At 45.4% G+C, this 14,321-nt stretch overlaps 1 protein-coding gene across 3 annotated transcripts in view; it reads left to right on the forward strand.

Moving 5' to 3' along the window:
• Positions 1-14,321, forward strand: part of ATP7B (ATPase copper transporting beta) — a 98,180-nt gene that overhangs the window by 19,590 nt on the left and 64,269 nt on the right. For 2 of the 3 annotated variants that reach the window (XR_010787192.1, XM_066583661.1), the window contains exon 3: positions 11,900-13,100. Coding sequence is in view for 2 of the 3 variants with exons in the window: in XM_066583661.1 (XP_066439758.1) it covers positions 11,900-13,100 (1,201 nt within the window). In the remaining variant the exon portion in view is untranslated. Of the gene's footprint in view, positions 1-5,205; positions 5,288-11,899; positions 13,101-14,321 lie in introns of those variants that run through there. The other variant, XM_066583669.1, reaches the window with a different exon arrangement.

A 14,321-nucleotide genomic window follows, 5' to 3' on the forward strand; every position in this document is an offset into this window, starting at 1 on the left:
CCGTCCTGACTCCTGTCAGAGGGCACCTCTCCACTGCGCATGCGCGCGATCCCGGAGCGGCGCGGCTGCTGGAGGAAGCAGACTGCCTGCCGGGAGGCATACTAGCACTTTCTGCTTAGGTTAAGCAGCGCTGCTGATTAGAGCCACCTGATTGGCTCTTCGGCACCACGTGACTGCATAGCGTGCACCAATCAGGTGGCTCTAGTCAGGCTGCTTAACCTAAGCAGAAAGTGCTAATATGCTGCCGGGAGATGACCCCCCGATGTCAACAACAACAGGAGAACAGGTAAGGCCGCCTGCACACGAGCGTTCCGGATTCCGCTAGCGGATTTTCACGCGCGTATGGTACCTAAATGTGCTTGCGGATAGGTGCGGATGCGTGAAAAATCACGCGCGGATATACGCGGATGTGTTGCAGAAAAAAACGCGCACAAAAACCAGCAGCCACCCCTTATTGTAAACCCAACCCCTAGAGAACTGCCCATTCCTTGGAAAACAGCTTAAAAACCAACACCCAGACTCCGTTTTGTCCCTCTTGCTCGTGCGAGCACCGTTAAATTATTCTGGCAACATGCTTTCACCCGGTAAGCAGATGTCTTTGTGGGCATGGTTAATCCATGTAACTTTTTTCAGGCGCTTCTCCAGCGTGACTTTATTTCAGTCACTGCAAAAAAATTCACAAGAGGAATTCATTACTACAGATTTTGCATTCTTACATCCTGCATTGGCAAGAAATACTACCTATCTCCCTCTACAAATTTGCCTGTGAAGCTCTGCTGTGTGTTGGGACGCCTCCTACCATGCCTACTTCCTGTAGTCATAGCAACCAGTGACTCCATCTCCAGCTGCACTGCGTGAAAAAACGCACCCATTCACTTGTATTGGAGGCTTCACGCGCAGAATCCGACCCAAATTAGAACAGGTCGCAGATTTTTTCACGCGCGTGAAAAAACGCGATACAAATCCGTCCGTCTGGGGACAACTGCGGATCCTCATAGGAGTATATTGGCTGCGGTCTGGGGCAGATAATGTGCCTAAAATAACGCGCTGGAAATTCCGTTCGTGTGCAGGCACCATAAGTATAAGATTTTTATGCTTTAGCAGCCATTAATCCATGGGTTCCCTGGGTCCATTAGGCAGACCAGGGAACAATGGCTGCTAAAGCATAAAAAAATTATTTGTGTCAGAACCCCTTTAAGGCCCTTTAACACGGGCCGGTGATTGGGAGGGAACATTCTTCCGAACATCTACTCATCCGATCATTGCACCATGTGAACGTGCTGCTCGTTTTGTTGGCTGCACATCTTCCCATTTAAAGGGATATGCTGCTGACAAACTATCATATTAACAATCATTTATTCCCCATGCAGATTGCATAGATATGTTTTTAAAACAAGTGCCGATATTTATTGGTTCTCATCGTTTTTGTTTTTTTTTAAAATTGAGCCGCATAAAAGGACCTTCATGTGACAAAGAGCCATGTTAGTGCATTCAGTGCATACTAATGTGAACATTGGGAAAAAAACTCCTTAAAGGAACCTGGGGTTCCTCAGAAATGGGCGTAGGCCTAGGGGGCTAGTTGAGGTCTCAGTCAACTTCTTACGATTAGGATGTTGGGGCTCGGATGTGGCCTTCTCTGATTCAGGTCTACGATAGATCCAGAACATGGTAGGCTTGTAAAGGTGGTAAGGACTATTATGTTTCTTTTCTTTTTCTTTCATATTGCATGAATTGGTTGGCTGTATCTTTAAAGGGTGGTATCCCATCTGCATCTGAACCTTGGACCGAAGGTTCCGCCACAGATGCGGCTGCAAGTACCGGAAGAAAAAGTGCTGCATGCAGTGCTTTCTTCATCCCAAAACTGGGCAGCTGGGCGGAAAGTGAACAGCCCCCATTATAGTCAATAGGGTCCGACTGGCGCTGTTCAGTTCTGTACAGAGATGATACCGGCCATGGGGATTCCCTCTTCCTGCTCCCTGATTGCAGGTGTGAAAGCACGCTAGGTGGGGATCAATGCTGAATGGGAAAAAGACAGGAATGAGTTGCGAAAGCAGCCAAGTGGTAGATAGAAGTTAAAAAGGGAGTCTCTCCTTGTTGAGTTGCAGTACTTCAGACCGCAGCCACCGGGAAAGTGAATTGCAGAAACTGGGAAGTCAGAAAGTGAGTACTTCCTCCGCTCCCACCCTCCAGATTGCTGTGGTATTATTGTATCTTGTCACAACCAGGAAGCTAGGGGTTAGACAGGGGTTGCATGGAGGAACGCCCCTGTCACACCCCTAGCTCCCAATTGGGTGACATTTTCAGGTCCTGGAAGGTCCTAGCAGCGTGGTAATCTTCACCCTGCTGCTCCAATTCTTACACTCGCCCCTTCCTGCTATTGCTGATGTAATGGGCTGCTCCGTGTTCCTGGCTATCGGCTATGTGCTGTACTGCAGTTACAGCACCGCTGCTGTAGCGGATGTTTAGCGGTCCTCTGTCTCTCAGCCCATCCACTATGTGCTCTGCTGCTTCCTAGCTTTGAATTAACGCCGCCATCGTCACTCTTCTTAGCTCCGCAGTTAGAGGGGATGCGGCCGCTGATGGCTACTCCGCTCCCCGTGCCTCCTGTCCCTACAGCAGATGTCAGCAGCGCTGCTCCTGACTTCCAGCTGCAGAGCGGAGTAGCCCTCAGTGGCTGCATCTTAGCGCTAGAGGAGGGGGTAGAACGGCGGTGTCGGGGTGTATGTAACCCAGCAAAAGAATTCCTGGGCGGATGGGTGGCCTGCCGCACAACATTCTACACCATGGGGGAGCACAGCATCGGTATTGATTTTATCATGCCCTGGAGGGTTAGGGTTTGCTTTCCTGTTTGGCTTAGATTATAAGCTTTGAATGCTTCCATGTTACCGCTGTAACATGGAAGCATTTACCACTAATTATGTAAGCCTAACTGGAAAACTAATCCCTAAGCCTCCAGGCTAGACAAAATGTATACTGACGTTGTTAGAACCTTCCATGACCTGACAAATGTCTACCAATCGGGAGCTAGGTGTGTGAAAGGGGTGTCCTCCATGGAAGCCCTGTCAAACCCCTAGCTTCCGGTGGTGACAAGATGCAATAATACTGATTGCTGTGAACTTGTGTCAGTGTCCCGGTATTATTGTATCTTGACGCCACCGGAAGCTAGGGGTGTGACAGCCCTTCAATGGAGGGACAGCCCTGTCACACCCCTAGCTCCTGATTGACTGCCAGTACATTTCCTGTGCCCGCAGCTTCCTCACTGTTCCTCCTTCTCCTGTGCCTCCTCCGATGTGCTGTCAGTTTCCCCTTGCTCCTGTGCCCCAGTGTACCACTATGGGCTGTCCACCCATCCACTGACTGTAGCCCTCTTCCAGACTGTTGCCAGGTCCGGCACCAGTATTCTTTCCTGTGTTGCATCTCCTTGATTGTCGCTCCTTGCCCTCCTCTGCCTCCATTGTGTGGTTCCCCGGGAGTCCGGCAGTTGCATAGCCCTGGATGCGCTCACTTTGAGACCTTCATCATGCGCTCCCAGGAGCCCCCATAGCATCTTACTTTCGGCCCTGTGCATCGGTCACCGCAGGGAACTTGGGGCTGACATCCAACCGACGCTTCTGGCAGCCGGCAGGTCGGGCGGCGGGGGTTAAATAGCATTGTTGTCCTCTGCTCCGTGGGCACCACCGGCAATCTGTTGACATGCCGTGCTGCGACTACACTGACATGAGCTCCAGGTGTAACATGGTAGCATGTAAAGGTAATGTAAGCCTAGCAGCAAAAAGCAATCCTAACCCTCCAGCAGACACTACAATCAGTGCAGAGGCTGCTAGGACCTTCAAGGACCTTAAGCTATCCGCCTATCGGAAGTTAGGGGTGTGACAGCGCTGTCCCTCCATTGAAGGGCTGTCGCACCCCTAGCTTCCGGTGGCGTCAAGATACAATAATATCCAGCGGCATGAGTGAGACAAATCCTGGTAAACTGGGAACTCTGACCGTTTTCGTTGTTGGTAACCTGTTTGCCCAAAAAAAGACTGACTTACCCATCACTGCCAGGAAACGAGTTCTATAATCCCAGTTGCAGTGTTAACCCGAGGGAGATACACAAACAACGAGTGTTATTATGTCAGCTACCTCCAGAGCCTTTGGGCCATGGGTGCCAACCGGGCCTATTACAAAGCAACTTCTGGTTTGTTTTCCCACCAAAGCCACCAGCCCTGCTATCTTTTATTGTGGCTTACATATCTGTATGAAAAAATGTGAACAGTTTAATACACCACTTGCAAAATGAGAGGGAGTTTAGTTTTCAAGTATGTCTTTGTTAGTACATTTCTCTCTCTTAAATTTGCGTTATCATTTTATGCCAATTTGTGTCATAAATTATAGCAAATCTGTTGCTCCATGATAAACCCCACCGCTATAATCTTTACCTCTTTTTCTTGTCCCCTTTGAAAAGTGGTGAGAGGAGTGTAAAATAGCAAAAAGTCACATTATTTTTGTACAAAAAAATGCATATGTCAAAATTTATGACCTTTTTGTAAATCACAAAATTTGCACAAATCATTTGATAAATTCCCCACTTAAATATATTGGAAATTTGTAGAATTCGCTCTGCAGAAAGGGTCATAGGTCTGTATTGCACAGTCCTTTTCCTGTGCCATTTAAATAACACGATCTAATAGATATTATCTAATTGTATTCTGACTCTAGTAATTACCCCCAGATTAACGAACAGAGCCCGGTGATAATGATGAGATTAGTGATTTTGCACACGGGTAAAGTGAATTGCAGCCAAGTTATATTGTACTCTCAGTCCAGCTGCTATGCTATGTGATATGGATGGGAGGGGCGGCATTCAGTTGTATGGCTGTGTGCAAAGACGCACACTGCTCGGTCCAGTATCCCGAGTTACAAAACTACCAATTCATAGGAAGTGACTTGAATGTTAGGCGTGTGGAAGTAGCTGAGTGCAGACCGTTGCAGCCGGTAAAGCTGGATAATGCTCAGTGCTGCATCTCTCTAAGGATTACCCATAGGACATCTCATCCACAACTTTGTATTAATTAGCATGTATTCGTAAGAATAATTTAAAATGATTTTGGATGAGGAAAAAGTTAACATTAATGGAAAAGAACCGATTAACAGTAAGGTGGACAATGTAGCTCTGACGGACCTGACAAAGTCTCATGATGGTACTCAGTACGTAAATCCTAATTCGGGGAACTGTCTGGAGACTCACAAGAGAAGAGGACAATCAAGAATAATGACCGGAGATCCTGGAGACCTCAAGGAGCAGGTAAATGGGCTCAGATCCATGATTTCATATGCTATTAATACAGAGATTTATAGAAGCTTGTGGTGAGGGACCCACATAATTAAAGTAACAGGGAAGAAGCACCAAAAAGTCAAAAGGTACAGATGTAACAAAGTATAACTTTCTTTGACAAGTTATCTTATGCCGTTAAAAAGCCATTGTGGTCTTAAATCAAACAAAGCTATTGTAAAGTAATTTAAGGGGTTACTAAACTGCGGCACTAAACGTTATCTTAACACTTAAGAGTCAAACTAAACTTTGCTACTTTGGCACAAGGTATGCTATGGTTCAAAAAGAATTTATCAAGTGCTAAAAACAGAAAATCTGCAGTGTTTTCAGCTGTTTTTAACTTTTAGCTTTAGTTTATCAAACGGTTGTGCAATCCACTTATCACAGTACAAGAAAAAAAATGAAATAAACATGACTATATTGGGAGAGAGGACGATAACCATAAGTGCTTCCAATCTACAAGGGGAAGTCGGAAGGAGACATTAGGTGATGGTGGAAGATCATATGATAGTGTGGTGGAAGTAAGGATTGTTGTAGGTGAAGGAGACATTAGGTGATGGTAGAAGCTCATATGACAGTGTGGTGGAAGTAAGGATTATTGTAGGTTTTCAGGTTGCCTTTAAAGGTGGGGAGAGTCTTGATTGTTTGGTGTAGTGGGTTCCAGAGTATGGGGGATGCAAAGGATAAATCTTGAAAATGAATATGAGGACCAGAGAAGAGGAGAACTAAGCAGATTGTCTTGTGAAGACCGGAGGTTAGAGATGTATGGAGGGGACAGGTTGTGGACAGCCTTGTATGTCTTGTGCAAACTACAACAAATACGGTGCTACTTCCAAGAGTCAGTATTTAAACATTGGCAAGAAATATACAAAGTGTTAATGAAGCTGCAGAGTCCAGACCTACTAAATATAATGTACTGAAGGTCTCCTTTGCCCACATCTGGTCATGTTTCTATTTTCTGTGCCCATTTGATTGTATGTTAAAGGACCTCTGGACAAGGGGTAGCCAGTGAAGAGACTGAGAGGTAAATTATCTGGTCAACAGAATTTTGCTGCAGATTTCCCATGAAATCTGCATAAAATCCATGACTAATCTACACCTGCTGAGCGTCCCATTCATTTAACTGGGTATCCACAATGGGAAAAATGTGACATATCGCTTATTGATGCAGATTCCATGACGAATTTGTGCCAAATTTGTTGGAAATTCTGCACATGCATTTACCTAAGGTGACCAGATTTTCCCATGGTCAAGGCGGGACAGAGGGGTGTGAGCATGGGCGGGGCTTATCGCAACGTATGATTTTTTTTTTTTTACTTCTGTCATTCTAAAAAGTACAGGGCCGTTTCAAAAAAGATGGAGCAAATTCCGCAACATTTGTGCATCCAAAGAAACAGTCAGAATCCATGCCATTGTTGCAAATTTTGACTGAAATTTAGCTGCATACCCACAACTGATTTCATACTATGTGGCGCTCCCCCTCACCTGTGCCCCCCACAGTGGCCCTCAGTGGCAGTGGTGCCCCCCCACAGTGGCCCTCAGTGGCAGTGGTGCCCCCCCACAGTGGCCCACAGTCGCCCTCAGTGGCAGTGGTGGCCCTCAGTGGCAGTGGTGCCCCCCACAGTGGCCCTCAGTGGCAGTGGTGCCCCCCACAGTGCCCTCAGTGGCAGTGGTGCCCCCCACAGTGGCCCGCAGTGGGAGTGGTGCCTCCCGCAGTGCTGATACTATTACTACTGGGGCTAATATCGGGGACACTAATATTAGTAGTGTCCCTCATGTCGACCCCTGTAGTAACAGTGACCGCTCCTACAAGTAGAATCCCCATGAAAACGATATACTTACCCTCCTCCTGGTCTTCAGAGCGCTGCTACTCCTCTTCTTATTGGTGCCGATGTTGGAGGAAGTGTGTGTGCACCCGCAGCATCACCTCCTCCCTTCTCCTCTCCTCTTGCGGAACTAAAGAGGAGAGGTCAGGGGAGGGCAGATCCCGGATGCACACACTGTCGTAGGTGTGTGCATCCGCCGTGGCACCGCAAAGTAGTTATCGGCAGGGAGCTGCAGCACCCTAGCTGGTAATCACTATGGTGACCAGATGTTCCAAAAGCAGAACAATAGCGGGACAAATAGCTGTCCATCCAGGGTCCCGGCGGAAGGCAGGACACAGGGTCCCAAAGCAGAACTGTCATGCCTAAATTGGGATGTCTGTTCAACTTAATTTGCCCATTGAAAAGGGCAAAAACGTGGTACAAATACATAGCTCAACAGCGAATTTCTGCTGTAGATTTAGAAGTGGATTCTGCTGTGTGAATATAGCCTTTAGGCTGGGTTCACACGGGACAGATTTGCTGCGAAAATTCAGTGCGGAATTTCCTTGCCTCAAATCCACCCACGGCTCCTAATCCCCGGATTAGTCAGCCTTGTGGACGAGATTGCAAAAATCCACACAGGGTGGCCAATCTGTCACGGCAAAGTTGTACGGAACGGCGATGCGCACAAAACTCTGTCCGATATTGCGCTCACCAATGTGTGATGTCACTGTGGTTGCAAGACGTTTTTTGTGTTAAAACTGCCTTGCATCATTTCGGGGAAGTAGTTTTCAATTGGTAAACCTTGTAGTGCACTCATGTGCACCTTGCACGTGAGTGCGATGCTGTGCCAGTCCCATTGAAAGCAATGAGGCATTCGAGGGCACATCCAAAGATAGTACATGTCGAGATGTATTTTTATTTTTTTCTTCATATTTGTGCGTCTCGCAATGCACAAATGTCGCGCGATTTTCTCGGTCATGTGAAAACTGCCCAAGGGCCCTCCTCCCATGGGTTTAGAGATCATTCAGATTCCAGTGTGCATGCACCGCCTGTACGACAAATGATACATTTCTTTGTCATTCAGTTTCTGCAGGCATAAAAACTGAATGACTGATCCGCCCGCGTAAACAGGCAGTCGTTCATCTATGAGCAGCTGCCCGTTTACTGTGAATGGGGGCAGGCAGGCTGGGACAATCACTGAGAGAAGGTCATTCCTGTGCTAAAGCCCAAGAACAATCCTCTCTGGGACGACCTGTGTAAAAACACCCTGAGAGCATTCCTGTCCCTCCTATCTCAACTATATGGTTGATATTACACCATGGAGATGTTTAATTTTCTGCAGTGAAGCAATAGATTTAAATGCCAAATGGAGATTAGTGTGTAATTTCAAACTCTTCGTAGGTATTTTCTCAGACGTGAACCTGAAATATGTAAATACTGTAATAGGTGTATAAAATGGTATTCTGTTCACTTTTTATTAAAGTTTGCGTATGGATCAAAATAAAAAGCATCAAGTAGGTCTGACAGGACCATATAAATTGTATGAAACATCCAACGAATTGCCTAATCTATGGATCCCGTTAAGGTTATTATAATGAAATGCATAATTAGACATCCATGTTGTCAAACCAAAAGGAGGTAATATCTTAGTTACAACTCCTAACACAACCAAACTGAACGCTATATAGGTTTAATATTGATAGCTTAGTAGAAAGGAATTTAACAGAGAAGAGAGAGACAAGGAAGAAATAAGGTAAGAGGAAAAAAGGGGGGGGGGGGAGTTTCACAGATACATACCAGAGGACTAAATTGGGGGATGGGGGGGGGGGGGTTGTCCTGAGGTATTACTAGTGGTATGAGGTTTAGGTTAACAAAGCCTGAAAATCAGAGGCGTTTTTAAAACTCCAGCCAAGGGCTCAACATTGCTCTGAATTTTTCAGGGAGGTCTGAATCCTCGGACAGCATCGTCTCTTAAAATGGTATTATTATATTATTATAGCATAATGCTCGTTAAAATGTTTGATTCTGCAATAAATAGACCCCAACTTTTCAAACAACTTGTGCTTACACGACAGCCAATATGATGAGTAGTAAAACTGCCGTTTACCTTATTTACCCAAAATTATATTTTTGTGCGGAAAAAAATCACTATAAAGTGCTGGCCAATAGGGAGCTCTCTTACTCCTTGCTTGTTGTCCACTGCCTACTGTTAAATGGACCATCTTAGAACAGGAGTGGGGGAGGAGGATGTCATCCTGCTCATTGACATGTATAGAGGGGAGAGGGAGTAGGGGAGGAGAGCCTCACAAAGATGCTGCATGCAAGCTAATAGTAAGTCACTGGCTACTGGTGTTTTAGCTACAGAAATCGCATCACTATTGGTCATTCTTGCTGTACACAGAAATAAAATCATATTGTATCAGTGTGTTACCAACATTTAGAGACTAGAATCTGCAGTTCTTGCTGTACAATCTGTAGAGCAGGGCACGCACTGTGGCCAGGCTCCTCCCACCAGTCCTAGGAGAACTGAGAATCAGATGTACACCCTGCATAGGGTACAATGGAGAATCCTTCAGGATTCAAGCTATGTAACGACCAGAAAATTGTGTTACACCTCATGTGCAGTCTGCAGCTTATTCTGAAAATAATGTGCTCCTGTACACAGTTGAATCACATTTTGAGATCAGCAGCGCGTAGCCTATGAAGGAGGTGCCGTGTCATGGGCTGGCTTGGTGGGCACATAAGGTGTGCGATAGGCTGTCTGCTCACATATCACTCGTCATGTGTAAAAGAAGTGATTTATCGGATTTGTAAAGGGATGATTATTGGCTTTTGGGCCAAGGGTCACTATTTGCCAAACAGCGCAGTTTGTGAACTGTTCGTGTGCTGCCATGGTGAAAGTATCTTGTGAGGGGCCAAATGGCACCATTGTGAATAAATGGCATGCAAACTGTGGAAGACCACGTGCCATTGATGTAAATGGTGAAGTCTGCTATGAAGACACATGAGGGCCGACCGCTACGCTGCATTGGAGCAGCTCATCGTGAAAATTAAGCAAGGGCTACCAGACATGTGTATGAAACAGTTCAGCGAACTCTACTGCATACGGGGTTACAAAGCAGACAGATGGTTACTGCACCTATGTCTGCTAGCAAAGGTGCATTGGAGGAAAAGGCTTCAATTTGCACCGCAGTATCAGAACCGTCCCACCGCTGATTGGCAAAGAGTTGCCTTCTCCAATGAGTCATATTTTCTGCTTCACTGAACAGATGGACACTGGAATGTTGCATGAGAAACCTCAGAACAAACACCCTGCAACCATTGCTGGAAGAACACAAGTTGGTGGCAACACAGTTATGGTCTGAGGATTTTTTATTTTTATTTTTTTGGCATTCTCTGGGCCGCTCATCCATGTGGAAAGCACTGTAAACCGATTTGGTTATGAATCCATTCTTGCAGATCGCAGACACCCATACATCCTGTTTGTCTTCCCTGGGGCAGATAGGATCTTCCAGCAAGACATTGTTTCACTCGAATTGACCGACAATGGTTGGAAGAGCACGACCAAGACTTCCAAGTATTTCCCTGACACCCTAATTCCCCAGACTTGAACCCAATTGAGCATTTGTGCGACCACCACGTTTGTTGGGTTCGCTCTATAGATCCTCTCCCATTCACCCTTCAACTATGGGATGCACTGCAGTTACCTTAGCTCCAGATACCTGACACAACCTACTAGTATCTTGAGTCCCTCCTAACCCATCTAGCAGTTGTTTGTGAGGCACACAGTGGTTATTCTGGATATTAGCTGTTGATCATGATATTGTGACTCAATTTTGTATGTTCCTATATTGTAAGTCTTTCTGCCTACTATTTTTAGTACTGAAAGATTGCAACCATAGGCAACAAATAAAGACTATGGTCAGACTTTTTGTCATTCAGTTGAAAACTGTGTACAAACACATAGTTAGGCCGAATGCCCACGAACAGATAATCACTGTGGGATTCGAGGTCAGACACCCGTCGTGAATCCCGCAGCAATAGCCGTCCATAGACATGTTATGTTTACAGATTCTCCCCTGCCCACGAGCAGAAATCGACTGATTCTTGTTCTTTCTTTTCCCCCACTTGCGGGAGAGAATTGCAGCATGTCCTATTCATTGCGGAAAATGGTGCGGACCACTTCCATTGCAGTCAATGGAAGCCATCTGTCCCGCGATACTTCACCTTTGAAATACTGCTACTGTTCCAATACAGTGCCTGCAATACCAGCTCGGGTCCCTGCAGAGTATACCAAGCGTCTGCTTTCAGCTCCATACACTGGCATAGCAACCAGCTGGTCGGCAGGGGTCCCAGGCAGAGGATTCCTGTCATCAATAGTTGGTCTACCTATCCTAAGGATAAGGCTCTGCTCACATTGGGATTACTGTTCTGAACTCAGAGCTACATTCCCAAAATGCAACTGCAACAATAACAACATAAATTATGCAATATCCATGTGTTTGCAAAGTTTGTCAACTTTGTTTGTAGAGTTATGTAGCCATAAACCGTTAAAATCCATAATTTTTGTAACAAATCAGTTGTCTTCTGCATTATAGTGCTCGAGAGTTGTGAATTGCCATTAACATGGTAAATCAACGGCTGTAGAGCTACTCTTTATTCTCTGGTGTTAAGATCCTATAGACCATTTGTTACGCTAGAAGACATATGACCTTCTTTTGTTGACCTCCAAGTATCATACTGATGACTAATGTATTTTTTAATTAAAATTTTCCAGACTTCTGAAAGCTATGGCATTCCCAAGACCAATCATACGCCACCACCAAGAAAACCAAAATGTGCTTTCGACAACAGAGGCTATGAAGGAAGCTTCGATGACCTCAGCTACTCAAACCCTGATGTTACATCGGTTGTGGTGGAAATCACAGGTATGACCTGCCAGTCTTGTGTCCAATCCATTGAAGGAAGGATCTCAATGATACCAAGTGTGGTCAGCATAAAGGTTTACCTTGATCAAGCCAATGCCACAGTATGTTACATATCTTCTGAAATAACTCCTCAGAACATTTGTGAGCAGATTGAAGATATGGGTTTTGGTGCCCATCTACAGGAATGCAAAGAACCGTCAACCTCTCTGAAAGGCATTCATCATAAAGTGGATGTAGTAAAAATTAGGATAGAGGGTATGACGTGTCAGTCATGTGTCAATACAATTGAAGGAAAAGTTGGAAAAATTCAAGGCGTAGAAAGAATAAAAGTTTCTCTTACAAATCAGGAAGCAATAATTGTTTACTGCCCACAGTACATCCAACCGGATGACCTTCGAAGACAAATAGATGATATGGGGTTTGTGGCTTCTATCAAAAGCAAACCAGATCCAGCAAAGCTCGGCATGATTGACGTAGAACGTTTACAAAATATCTCTACAGACCTCAAGCTTACAAAATCTGCTGGAACTACCAGCGGCACAAATACCAGAACTATTCATATTGAAGGAATGCATTGTGAATCATGTGTGCGCAACATAGAGGGATCCATTTCTGAACTCCCTGGGGTTCACAATATTAAAGTCTCTCTTCAGGACAAAATTGCTGTAGTATCTTATACTGAGGGCATTACTAGCCTTTTGACAGTAAAAGAAGCAATTGAAACCCTTCCACCAGGACATTTTAAGGTCACCCTTCCAGTAGATGATGAACTGAGTCCTACATTAGGATCCAAAGCAACCCTTCATTCGCCTACTAAACAAAGTCCACGGACCACCACAAAGACAGCTTTAATTAGTATTGGAGGAATGACTTGTGGATCTTGTGTGTCAACGATTGAAAACACGATCTCTCGAAGAAAAAGTGTACAGTCCATCTCCGTGTCGTTAGCTGAAGGGATGGGAACAGTACTCTATAATCAGACAGACACTAACGCTGAGGAATTAAGAGCAGCTATAGAGGATATGGGCTTTGATGCTACTCTTATTTCTGGTAGGTGCTATTTATTACTTATTTTCTGGTCCACGTATTAAACCATTGTCTTTTCAGTTGTTTGTAGATTCTGAAGGGTTTAACCAGTTTAGTAACTATGACTTTAACCCGTTAATGTCTATTAGGCTTGGTTCACATAGGGCGGATTTGCTGCGGAAATTCCGTGTGGAATTTCATTGTGGCAAATAAGCCATGTGGACGAGATTTGTCAAAAATCTCATCCACATGGGACAGCCAATCAGTCGTGGCAAAGCCGCCATTAGCCGGCACAGATTCCCCAGCATGCGGCCAAGCTGCTACAAAACCCACGGCTACGTGCCGTGGGTTTTGAAGCTGTGCTTTCCCGGCAGAAATCATTGTTTTTATAGATTTGCAGTATTTTTTTTTTTTTTTTTTTTTTCTATGAGGTTTTATATTTGTACAATGTACATATATCTTTACACTTAGGCCGGCTGCACACGGCCGTGACTGACTCCGCCGCGGAATATTCCGAGGCGAAGCCCGTCACGGCGCCCCCCAGAGACCCCATACTTACCAGCGGATCCGGCGTCCTCGCTCCCGCAAGACGCTTCCCCGCCCACCGCCGCCATGTCATGTGACACGCCGGCCGCGTCACATGACGCAGCCGGCCGCAATTCCGCACCGTGAGCACTGCGCTATTAGGTTCAATAGAACCTAATAGCAGCGGGCAACGCAGCGGATTTCCGCTGCGAATTACGCGGTGGAAATCCGTTCGTGGGAAGGAGGCCTAAGTTTTTAGATGGGTTCCCTTTTTAAGGTTATTTTGATAGATGACATGTATTCCTTTTGAGTGATATCCTACTCGAATTTAAATGGTAATAAATATCCAGGTAAAAAAGTTCTATTTATTCAGCTTCGTGGTTCCAAAGCTACAGGGGCCTGAGCCGCTGTGATGGACCTGGGGGAAATTGACCTGGGAGCATGTCTTTGTTTGTTTGTTTTTGTGCCCCCTTCTCCCAGGTCTCAGCTACTTTTTTTTTTTTTTCACAACACACAAACTTGCAATTTTCGTGCAATGTGGTTTTAACATTAAGAAGTCCTATTGACTTTCATGATAAATTGCAGGATTTTTTTTATCGTGGGCGGCAGCAATGTGAGATTATTCTCAAGATAAAGCATCACTGATGCTGAAATCGCAAGAGCAAAGACTCGCTTTTGCTGCGTTTTTTTTTTTTTCGCCCCAATAAAACTATCCTGATT

Source organism: Eleutherodactylus coqui, chromosome 1 (genome assembly GCF_035609145.1).
Source record: "Eleutherodactylus coqui strain aEleCoq1 chromosome 1, aEleCoq1.hap1, whole genome shotgun sequence".
NCBI classification, from domain to species: domain Eukaryota; kingdom Metazoa; phylum Chordata; class Amphibia; order Anura; family Eleutherodactylidae; genus Eleutherodactylus; species Eleutherodactylus coqui.